The sequence below is a fragment of the Corylus avellana genome, chromosome ca2 (genome assembly GCF_901000735.1).
Source record: "Corylus avellana chromosome ca2, CavTom2PMs-1.0".
Lineage (NCBI taxonomy): Eukaryota > Viridiplantae > Streptophyta > Magnoliopsida > Fagales > Betulaceae > Corylus > Corylus avellana.
The window spans coordinates 36,909,384-36,935,640 of record NC_081542.1 but is presented as its reverse complement, the minus strand read 5'-3'; the positions used below and the strand labels follow the sequence as shown (position 1 = coordinate 36,935,640).

Below are 26,257 nucleotides of genomic sequence, written 5' to 3'. Positions count from 1 at the left end.
TTTTATCTAAGTCCAAACTTAATACCGCCATGTCCACCACACCAGGTAATTCCTTTTGGTATATTGATTCTGCTTGTTATAATCACATGACACCGAACTCTTCCATATTTTCTGCAAAATCCGTTTTACCTAGCCCTACCACCATTTACACTACTAATGGTTCCCTTCTTGATGTTAGTCACATCGGGTCTATTTCTACTCATCAATTATCTATGTCTGATACATATTTAGTGCCTAATCTTTCATTAAATCTTTTATCTGCCAGTCAACTTTGTGAACTTGGCTTAGAACTATATTTTTCTAAACGAGGTTGTGATGTGCAGGATCCACAGAAGGGAAAGCTAATTGGGACCACCTATAAGATTGGACGTCTGTTTGAGTTTTCATCTCTTCATCTTCCTCCTACTATGTCCACTGCCTCTCCCTCTTGATCGCCATCTACCACCCTCAGTTTATGGCATTCTCATTTAGGACATGCATCTGCTTCTCGTATTTGTTCTTTAGCTACAAGTGGTCAATTAGGGTATGTTGAGTCTGAGTCATTTGATTGTGTTGCATGTCAACTTGGAAAACAAAGTGCTTTACCTTTTAATAATAGTGACTCTATTTCTTCTGCTCCTTTTGATTTGGTGCATTCTAATGTATGGGGCCCTGTGCCTATTCCCACCATGGGGGGATCCCGCGATTTTGTAATTTTTGTGGATGATTATTCTTGATACACATGGCTTTACCTTTTACAAAATAGGTCTGAACTTCCAAAATTTTATTCTAAATTTCAAAGGATGGTTCAAACCCAATTTTCCCGAAATATAAAATCTTTTTTATTCTGATAATGCCATGGAGTATCATTAATCTACCTTCCTTACTACTCTCAAACAAAATGGCACTCTTCCCCATCGTCATGCTCGAATACTTCTCAGAAAAATGGTCATGCTAAACGTAAACACAGGCACATCTTAGACAATGTCAACGCTTTACTCCTTTCTGCTTCTATCCCTGAACACTTTGGGGAGAAGCCACTCTTACCGTTGTTTACACCATTAATAGGGTCTTGTCTCCCACTACCTTAAATAGGTCCCCCTATGAACTCTTGTATGGTTCTCCTCCTGATACCAATCCCTCTGCATCTTTGGTTGTGTCTATTCCGTGCTTCTTCCACCTCATGAACGCACGAAATTAGAACCTCGTTCTTGCCTATGTTGTTTTCTTGGGTATGACATTGAACATAAAGGATATCGTTGTCATGATCCTATTTCCAAATGGCTCCGCATCTCGCGACATGTCACTTTTTGGGAACATCAGTTCTTTAGTGGTATGGAGTCTTTTCCTCCCAATCCCTCTAGTTCTTCTCCTGTCTTCACTAATGTCCCGTTTGATTTGCTCCCCGAAACTACTAATCTTGATGTAGGGATGACAAGCTCTCAAGACAACATTATGACAGTCGACCCCAATGTCCCTATCCCGCTTGTTGATCCATCTACTCTTGAGCCTGATCTCTGTATCCCTCGTCGTTCTACTCGGGTAACAGCTCTTCCTTCCCATCTTCTTGATTATCATTGTTATTCTGCTCTTGCTACTTTACATGAACCTTACTCTTTCCATGAGGGTCATACTAACCCTCTTTGGTAGAATACTATGTCCGAAGAACTTAATGCCCTTTCCAAAACCCATACCCGGGACTTAGTTGACTTACCTTCAGGTAAAATTGTGGTGGGTGTAAGTGGGTATACAAGATTAAGACAAAATCTAAAGGGTCTGTTGAGCGATACAAGGCATGTCTTATGGCAAAGGGGCTCAATCAGAAGTATGGCATTGATTATGAGGAGATTTTTGCACCGGTGGCTCGCCTTACTTCTGTTCGATCCCTCCTTGCAGTAGCTTCAGTGCGCCATTGGGATCTTTTTCAAATGGATGTGAGAAATGCATTCCTCAATGGTGATCTGAGTGAAGAAGTTTATATGCAGCCTCCTCCTGGATACGATCATCCACCTCACAAATTTTGCCGACTTCGCCGGGCATTGTATGGTCTAAAACAGGCTCCACGGGCTTGGTTTGCCAAATTTAGCTCCACTATTGCACAAATTGGGTTTGTTTCTAGCCCCTATGACTCTACACTTTTTCTCCGGCGTACAGATTCTGGTCTCATTCTTCTCTTACTATATGTTGATGATATCTTTATTACTGGTGATGATACTATGCGTCCTTCAACAGTTTTTAAGTCAACAATTTGATATGAAGGATTTAGGTTATATCAGCTACTTTCTTTGATTGGAAGTATCCTCTAACTCAAATGGTTACTATCTTTCTCAAGCAAAATATGCTTCTGATCTCCTCTCACAAGCTGGCCTTACTAACTGCAAAATTGTTGATAGCCCTCTAGAGACAAATGTCAAACTTTGAGCCACTGATGGTGAGAGACTTTCCTATGCCACTCTCTATCAATAGTTAGTTGGAAGTCTCATCTATCTTACTATGACACGACCGGATCTTGCCTATGCAGTTCATCTTGTCAGTCAATTTATGACCGCACCACACTCTGTTCATTATGCTGCTGTTCTTTGCATCCTTTGCTATGTGAAGGGAACTTTGTTTCATGGGCTGCATTTCTCTTCCCACTCCTCATTAGATTTACATGTATATTCAGATGGTGATTGGGCAGGTGATCCCACTAATCGTCGCTCCACCACGGGTTATTGTTTTTTACTTGGTGACTCTCTCATTTCTTGGCGTAGCAAGAAATAATCTGTTGTTGCTCGTTCTAGCACTAAAGCTAAGTATTGGGCCCTTACTGACACCTCGTCTGAGTTCCTCTGGCTCTGTTGGCTACTACATGATATGGGTGTTTCTTAGACCTCTAGCTATCCTATCTTTTATGACAATCAGAGTGCGATTCTGATTGCGCATAATGATGTATTTCATGAACGCACTAAACACATTGAGATCGACTAACATTTTGTGCGTCATCATCTTTTGCAAGGAACTCTACGTCTTTGTCCTATTGCTTCTGTTGATCAGTTGGCCGATGTGTTCACCAAAGCACATCCACCTAGACGGTTCCGCGATCTTGTTTCCAAACTCAAGTTAGCACCCACATTACCACCTTCAGTTTGAGGGAGATATTAGAATATATTCAGATTATATTTTGAATATACTCTAATATTTAGAATAATTGCTTATTGTCCATTAACTCTTGATTGTATTTTCCTATTTTATCTGGCCTTATTCAACTATAAATAGGACCTCTTGTATACAGTTTAATACACACATAAATACAATATTCAGTTTATCACTATATTCTCTAGTTATTTTAACCAAATGTGTACAAAATTAAATATTTATAACATAATTAATTAATTAATAAAACCCAATTAATAAAATTAAAAAACTAATTGATTTTGTCTTGTTCCGCATCATTCTCTCCTACTTTGACAAAACTCGACCTCTGAGTTTAAAAATACATAATATGCTCTTGAATACTCTTTTTGTATTTTGAAGCCGTCTCAAGCTGTTGACTGGGTGACAAATGAGAATATTGCACAAGGATATTTCCGCCATGGTCAGACTTTATTGAACCTCATATATGTTTTATTTATTGTAAATTGTAATAAATCTGTTTTTCACCAAAAAGCAAAAGAAAAAATATATTAAAACTTCAAGATATGCTATCATTGTCCACCGTCTCATTTGACATCTTAAGCAATCTAGATTTGAGTGCTTCCGTTGTTTATTGACCAAACAACCTTTAAATATGTTATGGCGTTGAAGTGGCATGAGAAGAAGTAATCAAATAAGAACAAAGAGAAAGCATGAGAAGAAGTAATCAAATAAGAACAGAGAGACAGAATGATAAGAAGAAACCCACGGAGGCTCAAATTCTGCGGAAGTTGTAGAAGAACTTGGTATTTGTAATATTAAATATCCATAACCACTCAAGACTTCGTGTAGCAGAACCAATGACCATTTCCAAAGCAGTTATCTATAAATACACATGTTTCCCATTCAATATCTTATCACCCATCACCAAGTTACACACAAAGCTTATTTAGATATGATGAAAGGAGTCCATTTCCTTGCAATTGTTGCTCTCGTCACTTGCATCCTCCCTTGTCTCTGCCTTCGATCCCAGCCCTCTTCAAGACATTTGTGTTGCAATTGATGGCCCCAAATCTGCTGGTATATATAATTATGTTCATTACTTTCTGCTTACAAGCATTATTATATATCTTTATTGGTTTCTTACTATAGCAATCTATTGTTTCCTGCAGTGTTTGTGAATGGGAAATTCTGCAAGGATTTGAAGGATACCAAGGCTGATGATTTCTACTTCTCTGGGCTCCAAATTCCTGGAAATACAGACAATCGAGTTGGGTCAAATGTCACTACTGTAAATGTGGACCAAATCCCAAGCCTCAACACTCTAGGCATATCTTTAGTTCGCATTGACTATGCACCATATGGACAAAATCCTCCTCACACTCACCCTCGTGCGACTGAGATTCTGGTAGTCGTAGAAGGTACTCTGTTAGTTGGTTTTGTCACAGCCAACCCAGAGAATCGCCCTTTCACCAAAGTTCTAAAGAAGGGAGATGTCTTTGTGTTCCCAATTGGTCTCATTCACTTTCAGTTCAATGCGGGAAAGACTAATGCCGTAGCCTTTGCTGGTTTGAGCAGCCAAAATGCAGGTGTCATCACAATAGCAAATGCTATTTTCGGATCTGATCCTCCCATCAACTCTGATGTTCTCGCCAAAGCCTTCCAACTTGACAAGAATATTATTAAAGATCTTCAGAAGAAGTTCTGATCGGATAATTAGAGAAATTATCAAACTATTATGAACCCTTTTCCAGTTTTCCTCATTCCATCATTACAATTTTAAAATAAAAAGGTTGCTTATGTAACTCTCCCTCAGGGGAGTTGGAGTATAAAATAATGTTGACATTTGCTGATCATATCTCTCTCTTTGCGTGTGCGTGTGTAACACAGAAAGAAAGTATTGGGGTTGAATTAAAGGACGTAACTCCTTTTTGAACCAGCCATATTTGTCAAAGCATATAAAAATGGACAAATTCCAACTTGTCTATGTGGGATTTTAACCATAACTTGCCTATATAGGATGGAATTTGGTTTAATTTATCATAATATTACTGTAAAAGTTTAAACTTTCTAACTTGAATTCAGACTTCTTTTTCTAAGGGTGTTTTAGAGAAATTGTAATGTTTATTTTGGTTATTAAAATGAAAAATGCTATGCTTACAAACAAATTTTATAAAAAAAAATTTACAACATGATGTGGTACAATATAATTGGGTTTCTCAAAAGTTAAATTTATCTCATTTTCAATCATGTTGTGCCACATTCTGTTGTAAAAGTTTGTTTATAAAATCTTGTTTGTAAGCTTAGCATTCATCTATTAAAATACCTTTCATTAACTCGTAAGTTTTCACATTTTGGACAATGAAATTAGAGGATTAGTGACCATGTGATCATCAAGTGATTCACTTCCCATTAAAAATTTACCTTTATATTTATAAGGAGTCGCTAAATTGACTAGAGACCACATTTCATGAAGTGAAGATCAGTAGTTTAAATCTCCCTACCTCATTTCCTTCCCCTTGTGCAAACATGCCAAAAAAAAAAAAACAAATTACCCTCAGGTTTTATAGAAGGCTTTTGCATCGTTTGAAAAGTTTGAGAATAAAATTAGGATTAATTACCTTTTTAGTACTTAGGTTTTCACTTTTGTTTTATTTTTTCTTACCTAAGTTTCAAATCGTATCATAGATGACACTTGATTTATGGGTAAAGACCAATTTAGTATCCCAAACTAACAGACTACCAATGTCATAACGTAAACATGCCACATGACCTAAAAATAATTTAAAAAATTTAAAAAAATAAATTAAAAAACAAATAATTGGTTGGCCAGCCACACCCATTTTGGCCATTGGGGGTGGCTAGGTTGGAATGTTGTGGCTGAACATCCCAAGACAATTGGGGGGTGGTTCGGCCACCTCTAACAGTCAAAAGGGATGGCCAAAACTACCCTCAAAAGCCTTGGGGTCCATGATTATGCAAAAAGCATCACGCAATTTGTAGCAGATCTTGGCCTGTAGTTTGGAAGATTGCTTCAAAAAAAATTGAAAGAGTTTTGCCTGTCGGACTCAAGTTTGGTCCTGGATGGATAGGAGAAAATGAGGCATTATTAAAGCACATGCAGTCTTTATTTACTGATGAGAAATATTCAGAGACCTCAATACCAGATGACAATGCAAGCAAAGCTTCTCCATCACAGCAGATCCGACTGAAACACAGTTTTTGCAAATGGATTTTTGTGGGAAGGTCGAGAAGATTTTGGAAGTACAGACTTAGATTCTCGAAGTGAGTTGATTTCACTCAAGACTGAAGAATAATATTCGTGGTATAGAACCTGTGCCACCTTTTGGAATTCAGCAGAAAGACACAATTTCCTCTGATATCAATGGTTTAAATGGTGGGTTGGGGTCAGATTTTTCATCACAAATCTGACTGGAATGCCTGTTTCTGATCATACTTCTGTGCCTGCGCAAATGCTTGGTATAGATTCAAGTGGAAAAACTACCATCTGCCCAATTTCTAGAAACGATCATGAATCAAATGAAGCCAGATTTTTTGAAACTACAAGAACACATTCTGCAAATTTATTGGCCCTGAGCTCTGATCTCAAGTCACTCGGAACACTAGAACTTGTGCTTGGTGGGAAAGCATCTTGGCAGATATCAGCCACCCTATTCCTGCCCTAGGAGTGGCTCATGGCTGAGCCATGAGCGAGCCACCCCCAATGGCCAAACTGAGGTGGCCGGCCATCCCATTGGCTGAAATGCCACCCTATAATTTTTTTTTTTTTTTTTTTTTTGGGTTTAGTTTTTTTTTTATGACATGTGGAATGTCACGTACATTAATTTGAGCTGACAAGAACGTAACAGAGATATTAAATTGATCTATACCCATACGGTAGTGTCATCTGTCATACCATTTGAAACCTAAGTAAAAAAAAATAAAAAAATAAAAAAATAGTGAACGTAAATACTAAAAAGGTAATTAACCTATAAAATTAACGAAAAACTTTAATTTAAGGTGTGATAGTACAATTATGTAAAAGTTCAAGAGTTGTATTTAGGCTAAAACTTTTATAATAAAAAATCAAATATAGAGTGACAATCTGTCAAATTTGATTATTTTTCTGTGCAGTATCATTAAATTTTTTAATTGTTAAAAGTTTCCTGATAATGCTTTACATAATGCCCTCAGTTTGAAGGAAAAATTAGTTTGTATAGCATCCCAACTTAATTAACTAGTAATTAACTCGAAATACTACTATTATCTCCCTCCTCGGCGTGTATTGCAACTGAAAAACTTCATTTTTCCCCTTTTTTTTTTTTTTTTTTTTTTGTAACTAACTAAGAAAAGCCATCACATATATCTCAAACATGAAACAGGGCATCTACAAATCCATTAATACACAAGTCTCACAATAAGCTAATCATAGATAAAATATAAGGATGGTGTGGTGAATACATCTCACACAATTGCATTCTAATACATGCTAGTGGGGGCCTTGCCTCAGGAATCATTTCATATGTTGTGCAGATGGAATCAACTACCACACAGAAAAGAGTACAGTGATTATAGCTTTATAAGCTCTAGGTTACTAATCATCATCCCATCCATGGAGCTTACTGTTACACCATATATATATGCATATGGGAAAATCATCAAGGAATTTTAAATTGAACTCTTCCCATTTCATCACACTATTAGCCAAAAAAAAAAAAGTCCCGGACCATGAAGATTTTCCAATCACAAAACTGATGACGTCCAATATTCTGATGAAACCAAAGGAAAAGAGAAATGGCAACAATCATCAATGCCTGAAGTGCCTCACATTGGTGAAGAGAAGTGAAACGCCATATTTATTACAGCAGTCTACGGCATCCCCGTCTCTGATGCTCCCGCCGGGCTCTGCAATAACACTAACCCCGCTCTCACATGCTTCTTCCACCGTATCATTCCAGGCTGTTTACAGAACAAACAGTATCCACATTAAAAGAGATATAAAATAAAGTCTTGGTTCCACCTAATTCCAGTATACGCTGAGAAATAACCATCATTAACAATTTACTAGCAAGGAGTTATTTCATTGGTGCAGAAATACTGGTTCATTTTCATTGATAATCACATAAAATCAATTTTAATTTTTTGTCCCTGGATATTATACTAAAATCTCTTCATATGAGCACCATCTTCAAAAACTTTCAAGTGCAGTTACTGCATAATGTAGCAATTACCAAATGGAAAGAAGGCGTCACTAGCCAAGGCTGCCCCTTTGACCTCATCTCCTGCTTTCTTCAGTGCTATCCTCAAACTCTCTAAACGGTTTGGCTGGCCACTTCCCATGCCCAACATACAGTTATTCTGCACAAAATGGTAACAAGCATCAGAACAGAGTGTTCAACCAAATCCATCGATGCATAATCTAAGAAATTGGAAAAAATACCAACCTTTGCTATAACAATGGCATTACTTTTGACATGCTTGACACATAACCATGCAAACTCCGCATCATGAAGCTCACTTTCTTGTGGAGCCTTCTCAGAGACAACCTTAAATTGGATATCCTGGGGGGTCAAGTCATCTGAATCCTGGGCTAACCACCCACCACCAACTTGTCTGAGTGAAAGCTTTCCTTTTTCATTTTTGCTTGCTTCAAGAATCCTTAGAGTCTTAGATTTTCCACAAAGGATCTCAAGGCCTTTCTCAGTATACTTGGGTGCAACCACAATCTCATAAAACATCCGAGTCTCACCATCTGTGGGACTCCTAAACTCTCGGATTTCCTTAGCAAGAGCCTACAAGTACAAGTACAGAAAAAGAATTAGTGAGAGAGTTTAACTTCTCTTTGGTACCGATTTTCAAAAATTTAGTTGCATCAGCAATCTACTTGTCAAATCTTTAGCGCATGGAGAAGGGATTCAATCTTTTCAGTAAAGAAAATATGATTTAGTCCCAGGGCCTTGGATCACTTGATTAAGGCACAAGGTGGGCTTGGAGACCTGGGTATGTCTTATATTCAATTTTAAACCATGCTTAGCCAAAAAAATGCATAGCAGTAATAATAATAGATTATGTATTATATAGGATGAAAGAAAACTGATCTAACGTGATTAGAAGGCTCACAAGAAGTGCATATTGTACTGGGCTCATCTTGTAAAAGATTTCTACGCTACACTCAGAAACTTATAAATAGCAACTAACCTCATCAATTTCCACATTGAAGGCTACAATGCCGCCAAATGCACTCACTGGATCTGCTTTAACAGCAAGCCTGTATGCTTCAAGGATATCATCACGTGAAGCTACACCGCAAGGATTTGTATGCTTCACAATTACACAGGTAGGGTTTCTAAACTCTGACACACAATTCCAAGCTGCATCAGCATCTAAATAGTTATTGTAAGACATTGCCTGCATCATAAGAAAACACGTTTTACGCACATCGATTCAACAGACATGTATACAATCAAAAGAGTGATTAGTGTAGACCATAACGGATTCAGATAATCCTCCACTCCAAAACTCTCGTTCTCAAACATCAACCGATAATCTTGATTATTAACAATTTAACAGTAAAAACTTAGGGGGGCAGAGAAAGAAAATAGAAAACTGAGACGAGCTCAACACACACAAACACGAGCACAAACATTAAAAGATAACAAAAAGAATTTAAATTAAAGGGTAACTTCACTTTAGATCCCTGAATTATCACGCGATTTGACAAACCCCCCCAAACTTTAAAACCTCTCAATTTGAACCCCTCAACTTTCAATTGCAGTCAATTTAAACTTCTCCATCAGATTTAGAACGTTAAAAGTGAGACAATGACGTTTATACTCCTGGCTTTTTTATAAAATTTCAAATTTACCCTTAATTCCAAATTTTTTTAAAAAAAATAAAGTTAAAAATATATATATAAATTAAAAAAAAAAAAAAAGGTTCTGGCCTTGAGACCCGTGGGTCAGGCCATGACCCACGGTGGGTCTCGGCCAGAGACCCACGGCTGGGTCCTAGCCAAACCCAGCCATGGGTCAGCAGACCCACGGTGGGTCTTTGGCCAGACCCGGTGTGGGAGCTTGATATAGGTGCTAAAGACCCGCGATGGAGTCTGGCTAACCCACGCTGGTCGCCCGGAGACCCCATGGTAGCGGTGACCCCTGGGGAGTGCGGCGACCTGGGTCTTTGCTGAAAAATTAGGGATATTTTGGTCTTTTTGGGTGTTGCCATTAGAAGTTAACAGCTAAATCTGACGGAGAGGTTCAAATTGAAAGATTTTAAAGTTTGGGGGGTATGCCAAATCCCGTGCTAATTAAGAGGTTTAAAGTAAAGTTATCCCTAAAATTAAATTAAAACACACATACAAGGATATTAAAAGAACCCAACCACAGTGTTGCTATGATAGTTGTACATACACTATTACAGACATTCATACATGGGTATGATGTGACAATGTATTTACCTATTACTTCCAGTCTCACCAACAGGAAACAAAATCAAGAGAAACAATAATGATGATTTAATATTCAAAATACTGAACTTATCAATCACATGAAAATGTAGAACACAAGGGGAATTGCAATTGTGTGCGGCAGCAATCTTTTATTGATAGTGTCAAAATACTTCTAAACAAGACGGGATGAGCTTAGCCCTCCAGAGTTTTCATTTCTGAAATCAATTGTTGCGTAGAGACATTAGAGGCTACATTTGTCAGCTATCTCACCCTTAAAATATAATAAAAGACAATAGGTACCACTTCTTCGGAAAAAAAAAAAAAAGGCACCACCATCCTTAAACTGAGGAACTCTATGGTGAATCAGTGACACAAAGAGATAAAGATAAACTCATGAGATAGACTTGCATATTATTTATCATGTAGTTTTTTATAATAGTAACAGATGAACAGTAACATGTACTTCTCACCTTCCCATGGTGTTGAATAGCTGTTGCAATACCACCAGCATTAAACTCTGCCAGTCTCTTATCAACATAAAATGCACTGTTTTGATGAGGATTTTCACCATAGCGAAGGGTACTTTTGCGCTCTAGAGACACTGTCAAGCTGGGAGGGAATTTATCTGGAAACAAATAAAGAACCCTATCAATCCATAAACCCAAGTGGGAGGCACTTTTGAAACACAATATAATGCATTTACTGCATTCTGCTTTCCTGGACCTTTTTATTGGTATTCTGTTTTCTCAGATATTATTCAGAATAAAAAGCTATTTTTTTAATAAGTCAAGATCATTTCAGAATATCCCCTTTCTACCTTTTGAACATGAAATTGTTGTGGATGTCATCATGTTTGATAATGCTTGTTAAATCTGTAGATGAAGAGGCATTAGGGAGAATACTCAGGGAGGGACTTAACATATAGCAGGGAAGCTATCTATCATTAGGAAATAACAACTAGGTCTGCTTCTTAAGAAGAGCACCTTCACAAAAATTCTGTCTCTTATTGGTTGGTCAGCCCATTCTGGTGGTAAAAGGAAGTGCCATTTAAGACAAGCTCATTAGCAAAGAATGGGTATTGTAAAGATTACCACCTTCAAAAAAATTCTTGTCCAGGTAAAGTTTTACAATGTCCCATTCGAGTTATTTTCTGAGGGTCTTGGTTATATAGATAACATCCTTGGAGATCCTCTTGGTGCATATGCAGACATCTGCTAGGAGCAAGGCTGACTTTGTTAGGATCTAGGATGAGATGAGGCAGACAAAGATATTCTCAAATCATTGAAACTAAGTCTTGGTATGGAGATGTTGCAGAAGTTATAAAGTTACGATGGAAGTCAGTTCAACACACTCCCTGAACATGTCCTGTGGCAACTGGAGTGTTTTGAAAGCCAAATCAGCAAATTTGAAGTAAAGGGATTAAAAGTAAATAAACTTTTCTAAACACTGTAGTCCCGGGGGGGTTTGGGGTGTAAACTCCTTGAACATGTCCTGTGGCAACTGGAGTGTTTTGAAAGCCAAATCAGCACATTTGAAGCAAAGGGATTAAAAGTAAATAAACTTTTCTAAACACTGTAGCCCCGGGGGGTGGGGGGGTAACAGGTATGCGGTTCAGGTTTTCGCTAGTTGTATGCCAGGGAAAGAAAAAAAAGGGATATAAATCCCATTGAAAGTGAGAAGACTAGTGTGTGGTGAATGGTGAGGAAGAATCCTTAGGAGGGCAAATAAATAAAAAAGTTGAACAAAACTAAAAATCTGAAGGGAGAGATCAAGAGAGGAACACAATAGGATTTTGAAAGAAAAAGTACAAAGATTTCAAGGAAGCAAAGTAGAAAGCCAAGAATACTCAGTCTACCAATCAAGGATGAAGGTCACAGCTACTTTCAATGACACTAAAAAGGATGTGGCCAAGAAAGCACTCAAGAAACCACTCTAGCATGTTTATCTCACCCTGCAGGATGTGAGAGCATTTTGAGCATGACCAAGACATTAAGCTATCTAATGGCATCTCTGTTACTTGGGACATATGTTTTCTTTAGGTAGTACATACTGTGTTCCTTTTAGGAAACCTAACCTCTCAAGTTGTGAAAAGATTTATCTTTTAGTTGCGTCTCTTCCTAATGGTGGAGCAAGTTTTAGTGTGCTTTAGGAACTAGGGGCACCTAATGTTTAAATTGAGCATTTGTATTCCTTTTCTTTTCTTTTCTTTTCTTTCTCTTTTTGGTGAAAAAATTTGCAAATCCAAATTAGAAAAAGAAGACGAACCCGACGAACCCCCTGCAGTTTGCTTCCAAAGCCACTCAGAAACTGCAGAATCATAAGAAGCAGAATGTTGAAATGCCTTCCAAGCAAGCCTTCTACGGAATTCTTGATCATCCACATCTCCTTTTAGAAATTCTATGAGCTCAGGATAATCTTGTGGATCTACAACCACCAACACGTCCTTATGATTCTGTTTATTAACAGTATGTCAGTTGGAGAGAAAGAATAAAAAAAATATTAAAATCTGGCTCACGAAAATTATTACCCCATTAAATCTACATAACTTAATTACAACTCAAATGACATTGTTGCTTGATCAATTCAACAACAGTAGGCTGGCATTGCATAAGACACGATTTTTTTTTTTTTGATAAGTATAAGACACGATTTTCTTTTTAACATTTTAGAAGCTAGGCAAATGCAGCATTTGAAATAGCTGGGCCTGTGCAGTCACTCTTGGTTTTGCTCACAAATTAAAGCCTCGTCTGTGACCTTCGCCAGAGGTAATATTTGTGGCTCAGCATCAGCCAGATGAATAACCTTCACTTTGTTAACAGTTTTAGTGATAAAAATGGTTTAAAACACAAGAAAACAAGTTTGCTAGAATTTGGTTGCTGGCAAGAACCATGCATAAATCACGGCACACCTGTGCCAAGTCCACAGAGAAAACCCCTATGATCCCCATTATCTTGCCAATAACAAGTCAGAGTAGTAAGTCAGACAAACCTTGGCAGCAGCTCTAATCATTGAAGGACCACCAATATCGATATTTTCAATTCCATCCTCAAACTCAATTCCTCCAGCTGAAGTAACTTTATCATAGAAGGGATACAAATTCACTATTACAACATCAAATGTACCTGTGGAAGAGCATAGTCAAGTAACTAGTTAGCAAAAAATTACACAACGCAACATCATGCAAAATAATAATAATAATAAGAATGAGATAGCCAAAAAGGTGAAGGCATGGTAAAGGATTTCACATCTAAACTTACCAATTCCATGTTTATTGAGGGCTTCCATGTGATGCTTTTGGTCTCTTCTAGCAAGAATACCACCATGTATGTTAGGGTGTAGAGTTTTTACACGGCCATCAAGCTGCAAAAGAGAATCTAAAAAATCAATTTTGTGAAAAATCTTCAACATGAATTCCTCCTCTATTAATTCATTCAAGAAAAAGTTCACTTGTCACAAGTGGAAGATCAAAAGAAGAAGACATAGGCAAAATCTAAACATATCTATTTAAGCAATCAAAGGTTAATCCATAGCAACTTAGCAAGACGACAACTAGCACCAGGAGATCTCCCATTGGCTAGAACCTCTCATTTGATAACTTGAACCAGTTTACCAGAATAAGATGCATGATTATTGACCAATTTGGAAGTTAAAATGTCCAAAATTTCTAAAATTGATTTAAAATCACCCCAAAAAAGCCTTAGTATGTGCCTAAAGAATTCACCATATACACAGATATAGTTAGAAAGTAAGCTCGTATTATAGTCAAAGTAGAGGGACATTTAATTATTATAAGAACAAACCATCTTACTTATTGAAGATATGAGAATAACAATGAAATTCCACACTTAAGATCCAGAAAGAGCTCAAAAGCTGCACAACACCTAGTAACTCCATATAAAACGCATCAAAACCCCTAGATTGATTCACTAACCTACAAGATTTTTCCTTTGTAAATAATCATATCCTAAAGAACATAGTAACAGCTTTAGTACAAAGACTGGTACTTAAAAAATTGAAAAGAAATTTAGCTAAAACAGGTACTCACCATTTCCGGAAAATGAGTAAGCTGTTCCACTTTAGTAACAGACACCCCGGCACTTTCCAAGGCTGATGCCGTCCCTCCAGTTGAAACAATTGTGTAGCTACAGTTCACAAGAGAGACCATCAAAAGAGTAATCAACAACTTTTGAATATTACATCAAACAAAGTTTCGTGAAATGGACCGACTTAGAGCATGTTTGGAATTTTGTTTGAGAAATAGAGCTTTTAAGTCAAAAAAACGTTTTTTTAGCAAAAGCTTAAAAATATTAAGCTTTTACCAAAAGTGTGTTTTGGCCATTTTTAGAGTAAAAAAGTCAAAAAAGTATTTTTGAAATTTTCTACCAAATAGGCCAAATTTTGTTTAGCATAGCTTTTTAAGTACTAAAAGTACTTTTTAAGCACTCTACCGCAATTCCAAGCAGGATGCAAAGGACCAACATTTCATAACAGAGGATATATTACCTCAAGCAATAAACCTAAAAAAAAGTGTGTTATGATATCAAAAACTTCAAAAGGCGAAATGGGGTATTTAATTTTTTAAAATCCTAACTCCAATGGATAGCTCAATTGGCTGAAAAACACAACTCATGAAGCAAAAGTTATTAGTTCGAATCTCTCTTTCCCCTCTCCTTAGGGTAAATTATTTATATAAATAAAAATTAAAAATTGAAAATGCTAGGGGTATTTAAATTTTGAGAACGCTAGGTTCAAGCCAGCAGATACACACCAAAAATGAAAACTTTTGGTAACACGAGCTTCCAAAAAATCAGTCTTTAACAACAGAATAAATAGACTAGAACGCACTAACGCATTCAAATATTACCCCAAATCAGAAAGTCCATTTCCAAGAAAAGCGAGGTCCTTCTTGTCTGACAACGATATTAGTGCTTGCTTGTTGCCTGAAACAAACCAACTAACCATGAGAATGTTATCTAATTATCCAAAGAAAAGGAAAAAGTTACAAAAAGAACAAGATTATCATCCAAAATTTAAAATCGACCAAGTTACCAGCTTTATATTTAGAACATCACTGGCCCATTTTTTGTTCCAACAAATACTAAACAAAAACAGAATTCCGAGTTGATAGGCACATTTTTCCAATCAACTTCACACACGCCAGAAACGAAAGCTAATTTCTAAAAGGTTTGCTATTTTCCAAAGGGAATATTTTATATTGCTCGAAGAAAAGGAAAGAAAAGAAATTCAAAGACAAGAATACCAGAAGCGGATGACTGAGAAGCACTGTGCGGCACCGAGAGAGTATCAGTCTCAGACATGGCTTTGATTGGACCACAGCTCAAGCGCAGGGAGCACGAGGGAACCCAAACGCACCCAATCGACGACTGAAAAGGAAAACGACAGTGAAGTGTCAAAATACTACCAAAAACACCCAAGCTTGTTCAAACAGACATGGGCTGGAATTCAGGGGCATATCGGGGAGTTGAAAAGTTACCGGAGAGGTAACTTTAGTTCTGTGAAGAGCGGCGCACGGTACGCGAGCGTGCAGAGTGTCTGCGTACGCGGCGGCTTGGGTTACGGCGGTGGAGGCGCGAGCTGTAAACGCATACATTTCGTTTTCTACTTTGTGGAAAGCACCGCTTCGCTTCCCGTTGGTGTCTACTTGGATCCGGGTTCTGTAGAAAAAAAATAAAAAAAGGACGGTGAGGATTGAAAGTTATATATATATTAAAAAAAGGAGATTTAGTATATTATATATTATATTATATTAAGAGAATTTATATTAGATTAAAATTTTTGGTAATTAAATATACATATGACTATTAAAGGTGAAAAGTCCAAATGTTATCTCCCTTGATTGAAGGAAGCAACATTAGATAAAACTATATATATATATATATACTATATATATATATATATATATATATATTGTGAAACAGTTCAATTTCATTTATTGATAAACGAGCATAAAACTCAAACAATACATAGCAAAGCTCTGAAACAACCATAGCCGAAGCTACGAGCTTACAAGCGTCAAGGATGACGTATTACATTCCAGACTCAAACAAAATACGCTAACTTATAACTAATTTTCAAGTTAAACAGCAGATCTGCGCCAAACAGAATCAAACCAATACATAAGTAATTCTTATTTCTCAGCATTGAGGGCAGAGAACCCCAAACCAAAACTAGGACGTATATATGGCTATAAGTAAAAGGCAATTTTGTATAACTTCATATATGAATTTTCGGCATCTATATGGGAATTAGATGTTATTGAAGTTGTAATTATTATAATATTTTAAAAATGGTCACAGCATCCTAATTTTATAATGATAATCACATAAAAATTATTTACATGAACTTCCTAAAGAGAATTAAACATCTACGTTGTGATTAATTCATAAATTTAATGACTTTGCCCCCACATTGAGGTTATTATTTTTATGATTTAATTAGAATAAGCCCGTAAATTTGGCATTAAAAATACAATTTTCTTAGGCCCATGGTGTAGGAAATATTTATTTAGGATAAAGTCTACATATACTCCCTCGAACTATCATTCAATTGACAATATCCCTCCAAACTACCAAAAAATTATCAATATCCCCCAATGACGAAACTTCCCTTAGTAAAATAAAAATAAAAATAAAAAAATACTAAAACTTCAAGAAAAAACCGAAAACTAAAAACGAAAATATAAAATCCAAATGGTGGCCAAATTTAAAAATTTTAAAAAAAAATAAAATAAAATAATCCGTTTTATAAGAAAAAAATTAAAAGATTTTGTATTTTTTTTATAAAAATTAAAAATTTTCGTTTTTTATTTTAATTTCTGTTTTATAAAAAAAATTTTAAAATAGAAATTTCCGTTTTATGTCAGTTCCCTTTCATTTATAATTTGAAACCACTCAGATGGGCAATTTTGTGTTTGAAATTATGTCATACGCCAATATCAATCCTTAAATACTTGGTATTTGTTTTGGGTTTGCAGATTAATCAGCCACATGATTTTTGGTAGGGCTAGCAATTCGGATTGACTAGTTAGTTCGGACCAGCCCACTTGATCCGCTAACCCATTAAGAGTCAATTTGAATACAATCTATTTAGTTAAACGGGTCAAACCCTTCAACACTGATACAACCCGCGAGTGACCTAACACTATCCACTTGACCTGTAGTGGGTCAACCTGTTTAGACTCAAACATGTTTAGCCCATTTCGATCTAAACACAACATGTTTGACTCGTTTCAAACTGTACTTATTACATTATATATATATATATATATATAATTTCATAAACAGGTCAATCCGTGGGTTAAACAGGCTGATCGAGTGATTGACCCATTTGTTAAACGGATTAAGCGGATTGATTCATTTTTTACCCGAATTCACTTATGCCAAATCATAACCCTCTAATTTTGTGTTAGATTCGTAGGTCCTGTAAAAAACTCTGAGCCCAAATTTTTGGCACTAGATTGATCCTACCATGTGTGCACATGGTAGAAGGATGGTAGATCATTTGCAGGAAAGGCACCTAATTTGAATGAAGAAGCCGCTCGATGTCCAACAACATTAAAATGAAGTTGAGAAGGTGAAGGCAAAGATGGAGAATGAAATTTGCTCACCTTCGTAAAGAAATGGAGATTGGAGAGATCAAATACCAAGACATGAGACATTATTTTTCTTATCGATCAGAACATTTTGAATGAGTCATATATATCAGAATGTTTATCTTAAGCATCTATGAATAACAAATTTGGATGACTCGTAACTGCAACAAATATAATATGTTTATCTTCATTAGCGCTAGCTTTAAGGCTGCTGGCGTTGAACCCGAACCCCATCTTGTTGGAGCTTGACGAAGGTGTTGGTGGCTGCACCGCCCAAGGCCCCCAGGATCGGTGCCACCATGTATTTCCAAAATCCTTTATAACTTCCTGCTGCTATGGCTGGCCCTATTGTTTCGTACTGGATTCATTGATGCACCGGTGCTCATCCTGCTATGTCAACAACGTTACACAACATATATATATATATATATATATATATATGAAGAAAGAAAGAAAGCATTCTTACAAGTCCCATTAGATTTATAAACTTATATGAGCTTCACGTAAGTCAATGGTAGACTCCACAAATCTAATAGTTGATCTTCATATGAAAAAAATATTGACAAAATATTGACATCAATCATTTTTCATATATAAAATATATATCTATCATTTTTTACACTAAATAAATTGATAAAAGAAAAGCATGTGAAATTATAATTATGCCTCTTAATATAATAAAATAAAAAATAAAAGAACAAAATTATCCAACTCCCATCATGGCTTGGGGGGCTTATCACTCCCACTAAACTTCAAAATGTTCTTCAATTTTATTTTTTTATTTTTAGCAAAAATAAACTTTTATATTTATTTTAAAAACAAAATTTTACCCTTTTTTTTTGGGTTTTAATTTCTTCCCCCACATTTAAAATTCTAGTTTCAACTACCCCCACTGTCCTGCCCTAATATTCATCATATGGTACAGTCACTCGAAAGGAGAAAATCATGTCAAATTAAATTGAATTCCTTGATGAATAAACGATGAATAATAGAATAAATAGCAAGTAGTTACTAAATGCTAACCCTGCCACAAGAATGTTGAGCATTATAGTACCTCCTATTGCTATACCTGCCAACTCTCCCACCTCCCATGAAACCCTCTAATTAGAACCTCAGTACACCGAGCAGTGATATTACATCACACGGCGTGCATGAATAGTTATACACACCCGTATGATTTAATTATAAAATATAATTAAAATGGGCGTGCATGACGCAATAGGTGTACTGGAGCAGTGATATACATCACGCGGGCGTGCATGAACAGTCATACACACCCGTATGATTTAATTATAAAATATAATTAAAATGGGCGTGCATGACTGTTCATACACACCCGCGTGATGTATATCATTGCTCCAGTACACCTATTGCATTTGTTCCAACGAGTTTTATGTTTACTCTATGACGTAACACTGAAAATTATTATTAAATATTTCATATATATATATATATATTTCATTTTTTATTCAATTCAAACGATGACATAAGAAAATGAGCACTTGAGAATGCATACCTTCATTAATTGAGTCTTATAATAGGAAAGATCTCACTTACTACCTTCAATCTTTTATTATTTTTACAATCATACTATTAAACTTTAAAAAGTGTTAATTTTTTGTTACCATCTTTCAAAAGTTTGCAATGTTGACCATCCCATCAAAATTTAGCGTAAATCAAACAGTTGATGAGTGAAATCCCCAAAATACCCTTAAGATGCTTATAAAATTACAAAATACCTTGAATTTGGATGGGACTATTTTGGAGATTTCACTTCTCTCGTTAAGATTTAAAGTTGAATTTGGACGGAATGGTTGATATTTTAAACTTCTAAAGAATAATGTTATTTAATAGACTCTCATACGACTATTATTCAACTATGATAATGTGGCAGTGAAAATCAACATTTACATTATTCACTACCACATCATCATAGTTGTATGACAATCGTATGAGAGTCATAAAAAAAAAAAGTGTACGTAATTATGAAGTTGGATTTGATGGTAGTGAGGCATACCGCACAGGTATCAGTTGCTACAGCAGTGATAACGAACAAGAGAGTGAAAGTCACAATGAACTCGAGTGCAAAGGCCTGGCCAGCGCTTACAATCGGAACGGTAACACCACCGGACATGAATGGACGGAATACTCCCTTTAGAGTGAAGGCAGCACAAATGGAGGCAGAAACTTGCGCCGCTAAATAGCTTGGGACATGGATCCAAGGGAAGTGACGTAGCACCGCAAAAGCAATGGTGACGGATGGGTTGAAGTGTGCTCCGAAGATGTGGCCGGTGGAGATAACCATGGCCATCACTGCCAGCCCTGCACAAGCCGCATTCCCAATCAGTGACTGCTCCATGGTACTTTTGGCCGATTCACAATGGGTCCGGCTGCTGCTAAGAATACCATGATGAAGGTTCCAACAAACTCCGCTCCAACCTATATGCATGAATTCATATGGGTGCCATACAAATTCAATAGTAAATTCACATATTTACTATTGAGAGATGGGTGAAACATAAGATAAAGAACAATTTTTCTTATTTCTCATATAATTATGGAAAAAATACATATACCCCCATTCACATTAACACTCAATTTGTAATGTTCTCTCAAGTAAAGATGGCATCAATATCCCCCAAATTGCCAAAAATGTGCAATGTCCTCTTATCCTGCAAAAAGATAAAAATGTACTCTAATTTTTTTTTTCAATAAGACAAAATGCCGTTATAAATTCAAAAAAAAATCTGTCACCACTATTTTTTTTTTTTAAAAAAAATAATAATTTTTTATTAAGGGTATTTTTGTCATATAGTTATTACAAATTTTTGGTTGTTTAAAGGTATATTTATGCAATTTTTAGTTCGGGGGGGACAATTGCAAATTGAATGTTAGTTTATGAGAGTAGCAAATGAAGGCTTTTAAAATATATATGCCGACATTGACAAAAGGACTGGGCATCTCTAATCAATTATCATATATGAAATTGCATGAAAACTTTTTTTTGAAAGCCCTAAAGTTTTGGTATAATCGCATTTGTGTATGAAATTGCATGAAAACTTCATCTTTAAGTGTTTTAAGGGAAAATTACAAAATGAGTCCTCCTTGTCATTAAACCGATCTGCAATAAGTTCCTTATGGTATCAAAATATTCAGAGAGGTCCGTGGTATACAAAAATAACAAATAGGTCCTTATACCTAACTTCCGTCTAATTTAGTGTTTTTTCAATTACCCATCTTCTGTCTCTTGCCAAATAGTATTTTTTGCTCTCAATTTTGTAGTTTCACACTATCTATAATAACAAGCTAGGCTGCTTTACTGCAAATAGTCTTTCTTTTAGGTATGTAGTCAAATTTTTATATGAATTTATTTTTAAATTTACTATCAAGTTGTCAAATTGTCTTTAGAAACTTTTATTATAGATTGCAAATATTTTAAAATATAAAAACTCTTCAATGACAACCGAATAGATAAACGCTAGGCATGGAAAAATAAATTGCCAGTTTCATTTATATGTCTTAAACGATAATTACATTCTATTAAATTGTTAATTTATTTCATTACTTACATTCTTTAAAATTTTTAGTTAATTTTTGCTCAATGTTCAATCATTTTTAAAATCATCTCATGCATTTAACGTTTAATGTATAAGTGTTCTGATATTCTTAATATGTATGACATTTACTCGTAACTTAGCCCTAATGGCCGTGGTGTTACCCACGGATTAGAATTCCCTACAATTTTAAACAAATAGTAGATTCTTAAATTACGCTATTTTGGTCATTTTTAGATATCAAAATGCCTGACAAATACTACCTATTAAAATTGTAGTATGCTTCGATTGAAAATAGAGTATATTTTCCTCACGCTCTCTATGCTTTAAAAAGGCTTTGAGGATAAAATCGTCTTTTTATTTTACGAAGAAAAAGCATCTCTACAAAAGTGAAGAGAAAGTCTTATGAGACAAAATTTTTTTTTGGCTACATTCTCGTGTCTCCTACCCCTCTTAATTTCCCCATTTGCAGTGAAAAAATCCAGATTAGTCCCCCTTCTTATTGTACTAAAAAAAAAAAAATCTCCTCCAAAGAATGTGACCATCTTTAATAATAGGTTGATCAATTGCCAATAATTCACAGGACCCTTATTTAAAGAGGGTGGAGGTTATACATATCTCCCAATTCTAAAGATAATTTCAAAAGAAAAAGCTACATATATAGGAACTGGTTAGAGAGAGAGATACGTGCCTTTCGGATGAGGGAAAAATCAGGTGCACAAGGGTCGCCAAAGCACTTGCACCGCGCCATTGAATATTTAGTAGTCTCCGGCAGCAGAGGAGCACAATTTTCTCTGCAAGAAGCAGAAGCAGCAAATGGATATATATACACACACAACTCAGTGGGCCTTCTCATTCAAACAAAATATATATTTTTGAGAAAATTACAGTTTACCCTCCTAAAGTTGACAACGTTTTTCAATTCGAATATGAAAGTTTCAATTTTTGCAATCCTCCCTCACAAAGTTCCAATTTTTTTCAATTCGACCAATATTATCTCAAAATTCTCATATTGCCCCTGATTTTTATTTTTTATGAAAAAAAATTGGGGGTGCAAAAATGACCAGATGGCCAAAGGGGTTGCTACGGCCACCCTGAATGTATTTTAAAAAAAAATTATAAAAAATAAAAAAATAAAAATTATGGGCAATATGAGAAGTTTTGGATACAATTGGTCAAATTGCAAAAATTTGGAACTTTGAGGAGTGAATTGCAAAAATTAAAACTTTAGTGTTCGAATTGAAAAACGCTATCAACTTAAGGGGGATAAACTGTAATTTTTTCTATATTTTTTTTTAAGAAAGAAAGAAGCTAGAACCTTTCAAATAGAAACTATACAAGCGAATGATATGTTTGACATTGAGATTTCGTGGACAACAAGTAAGATTTTAAATTAAATTCTAAAATATGTATTGTTTAGGAGCTTCTGTTTTTTAAAGAAAAAAAATTACAATTTAAAAATTTAGAAAAATATTCATTTTCAAAACCATGCAAGAAAGTGCGATTTTACTAAATACACGATTTTAAAAGCAAGCTTAACTATATTTTTTTTAAAATTGCAAATCACACGTTATAAAATGTTTATTTTAATATAACATTTTTGAAATCGCAAATTCAAATGAAATCTAAATTTAATTAAAACACCAAATGTATCCGAAGAACAAATCACAAAGATATTCAATTTTTAGGCAAATAAAACAAAGCAATCAATTATGTAGAATTATCTTAAATCATCAAGTATATCCTTAAGAATCACAACAAGATATCCAAGAATCATGAAACACATTGAAAATAAGTAAAACAATTGAATATTAAGCTCAATAAAATCGGATAAATAAAGACTTGTTGTTCTTCATGGGTGAGGTTTCATCCCCAATCTTAGTTGGGAATTTAACTCGACATAAATAAAACCTAAAATCAAAACTTAAACTAAAAGAGAAAAAGAATAGAATTTTGCTCTATGTGATTGTATCCTTTTTTCTTCAATGCAAAAAAGTCTATTTATAGGCTTAGGGAAGTCCTAGAAGCCCTAGTAAACTTAGATAATTCGGAGGTTTGTCTCACAGTCCAAATAGAAGTCTGAAATCAGAATAGGATTTGTCCAGATTTGTATCCTTTTATTGCGGAACAGTTTTGGCATAGCAAACGTCCAAATGAAGAAAATCCTATTTCACAATAAATTGTATAATTTTAAGTTAGCTTTTCAATGCCGCTGATTTTACCTCAATCACATACTTGAGCGGAAAGTTATGGTTAAAATACCGTGATGTATGCAGAATCTAAAATTTATTCCAATTTGATTTTTACTCCAATTAGATAAATTTCGATTTAATCATTTCCTTGATTTGGTTATACTTAACCACATTAGGTATTCTCAAAGTGTGCTTTCTTCCAAACTTTGCAATTTTCCCTTTAAAAGCGCGGATTTCCTTTAGCAACTTATAAAACACTAAAAACAAAGAACTAACACAAAATATTAGATAACGACACAACTAAAGAATTAACTAATGTAAATTACGGGGTCTAAATATTAAATATTTGGCACTCATCAATGCCATCAAGCAAATTTTGGCCTATGCAAAATTTTTCAAGGACTTGTGCACTCAAAAGAGGAAAAACCGGAAACACAATCCCAAGAAAGTCATTCTCACCGAGCAAGTGAGCTCCTTAATTCAGCATAGCACTCGTCCAAAGTTCAAGGACACTGAAGCTCCTACAATTTCATGCAGCATCGGAAACACTGAGATTGAGAAATATCTCCTCGACTTAGGAGCTGGTGTGAATCTGCTTCAATACTCTGTGTATCAGCAACTTGGCTTAGGGGAACTGAAACCTACAACTATTGTCTTGCAACTGGCTGATCAATCTATCAAGAAACCCCAAGGGATTGAGGAAGATGTCATCATCAAGGTGGACAAGTGCTACTTCATAGTTCTCGACACAGAACCTGTCCCGAATCCAGAGAAGCAAATTCATGTCATCTTTGGGCGACATTTCTTAGCTACAACCAATGCATGCAACTGATCATAATGAATGCTTCTTCTTGGATGACATTGAAAAAACTATTGCAGATCCACCTCCTATTACTCTAACTAAAGCCCCATCATGAAGAAACTCACCAGAGCCTATGCCTCTCATTTCAAGTACTCCACCGCCTGATGATAACCCCATGAGGGACATATTTCATTTAGAGATTAATGAAGTTGACTTCATTGGGGTGAAAAAATTTTGTCAACTTCCTTGGCTGCCGCAATGTTTGAGGACCCCCATAGAGATGAAAGGTTGATCACTGGACCCGTTCGGGACAAACACATTGAGTATCACCATGGGAAGTCTCAAGATCTTCTAGTTGATAGAAGCAATTCTGTATGATATTTTATCAACCCTTTTTATTTTTATTGATTTTTTTTTTTTTTTATATAAACTTTATGTTTTAAGTTTAGGTTTAGTTTTTGGTTTTTTCTGTTAATTTTTTTATTTTTTTTAATTTGAATATAAATTTTTTGTTTTAAGTTTTAGGTTTAATGTTTTTATTTTTTATTTTTTTATGTTTATGATTATGTTTACAATTTACTCTCCAAAAAAAAAGTCATTTATGTTTACACTTTACCTCAAGGGTAGTTTCGAAAGTTTTTGTTGAAAAATGTCACGTGCCACGCACATGGCCTGGTTTCTGTCCAAATAGACGGATGGTGTTTTTTGCCAACATCAAATACATTGTGGGGGTCTTTCGTCACTTTTTAAACATTGGGTGCTAAAATGCAAATGTGTGAATACTTCATGGGAGGTAAAATGTATTTTCTCAACAAAAAAAAAAAAAAAAGACACGAATTGCATGTTGAACCAGTTAGTTAGTATAAACTAAGGCTTTGTTTGTTTTGATGTAAAATAATTAAAAAAATATATATATTTTCCCAATTCGGTTGACAAATAAAATCTTTTTTAATTTTTATAAAATAGTTTCTCTTTTTTAAAACTGTAAATCATTTTTTAAATTTGAGTTTTTTCTTCTCAAATTGTTAGACCACTGTCTAATAAAGTGCATTGGACCGTCACCGAAAGTTGACAAACCATTGCAGGAGTTTGCTGGACAACTGCCATAAGCTGTTGGACCACCATCAAAGCCACTTAAGTTTTGCCAAACCATTGCCGGAGTTCACTTGATGCCAAAAGTTGCCTATTGTTTTATGTTATCACTCATTTTTCGTACAAACTCCAAAAAATATTTTGATGGAAATGATTTTGTTGAAATAAACGGAGTCTAAAGCTAGATTTCAAAATTTGTTAGGCCATTATCAAAATGAGAAATTGACAAAAAGTCTTTGATATACATATTGAAAAACCAACTAACTTTTTTTTTGTAAAAAAAAAATTGGTTAAAGAAAAGTATACAAACCCTCTCAAATTAATATGTAATTTGTAATGTCCCTTCTAAACTTTTAATTGAAGCAAAGCAATATCCTTTTCAAACTATCAAAAATTGCAAAGTACCATTTCTTGTTCACAAAAAGACAAAAATACCCCTTAAAATTCTTGGAAGGACAAAATACT

The 26,257-nt window shown here is 35.3% G+C and overlaps 1 protein-coding gene and 2 pseudogenes across 1 annotated transcript; 1 reads left to right on the top strand and 2 right to left on the bottom strand.

The window, feature by feature from the left end:
• The first annotated feature begins 4,048 nt into the window (after window positions 1-4,048).
• Window positions 4,049-4,801, top strand: LOC132172531 (germin-like protein subfamily 1 member 13; annotated as a pseudogene).
• Window positions 4,802-7,505: 2,704 nt separating this feature from the next.
• LOC132170772 (uncharacterized) lies at window positions 7,506-16,207 on the bottom strand. Its single transcript, XM_059581874.1, has 12 exons — window positions 16,035-16,207; window positions 15,801-15,924; window positions 15,405-15,480; window positions 14,586-14,682; window positions 13,798-13,900; window positions 13,529-13,662; window positions 12,806-12,992; window positions 11,011-11,165; window positions 9,292-9,501; window positions 8,538-8,885; window positions 8,325-8,451; window positions 7,506-8,052 (listed from the first exon to the last, which is right to left on the bottom strand). Exons 1-12 carry the CDS (start codon window positions 16,149-16,151, stop codon window positions 7,901-7,903), a joined length of 1,830 nt encoding a protein of 609 aa, XP_059437857.1. The 5' UTR covers window positions 16,152-16,207; the 3' UTR covers window positions 7,506-7,900.
• Window positions 16,208-18,354: 2,147 nt separating this feature from the next.
• On the bottom strand, window positions 18,355-24,700 carry LOC132169690 (probable aquaporin NIP5-1; annotated as a pseudogene).
• Window positions 24,701-26,257: the final 1,557 nt, after the last annotated feature.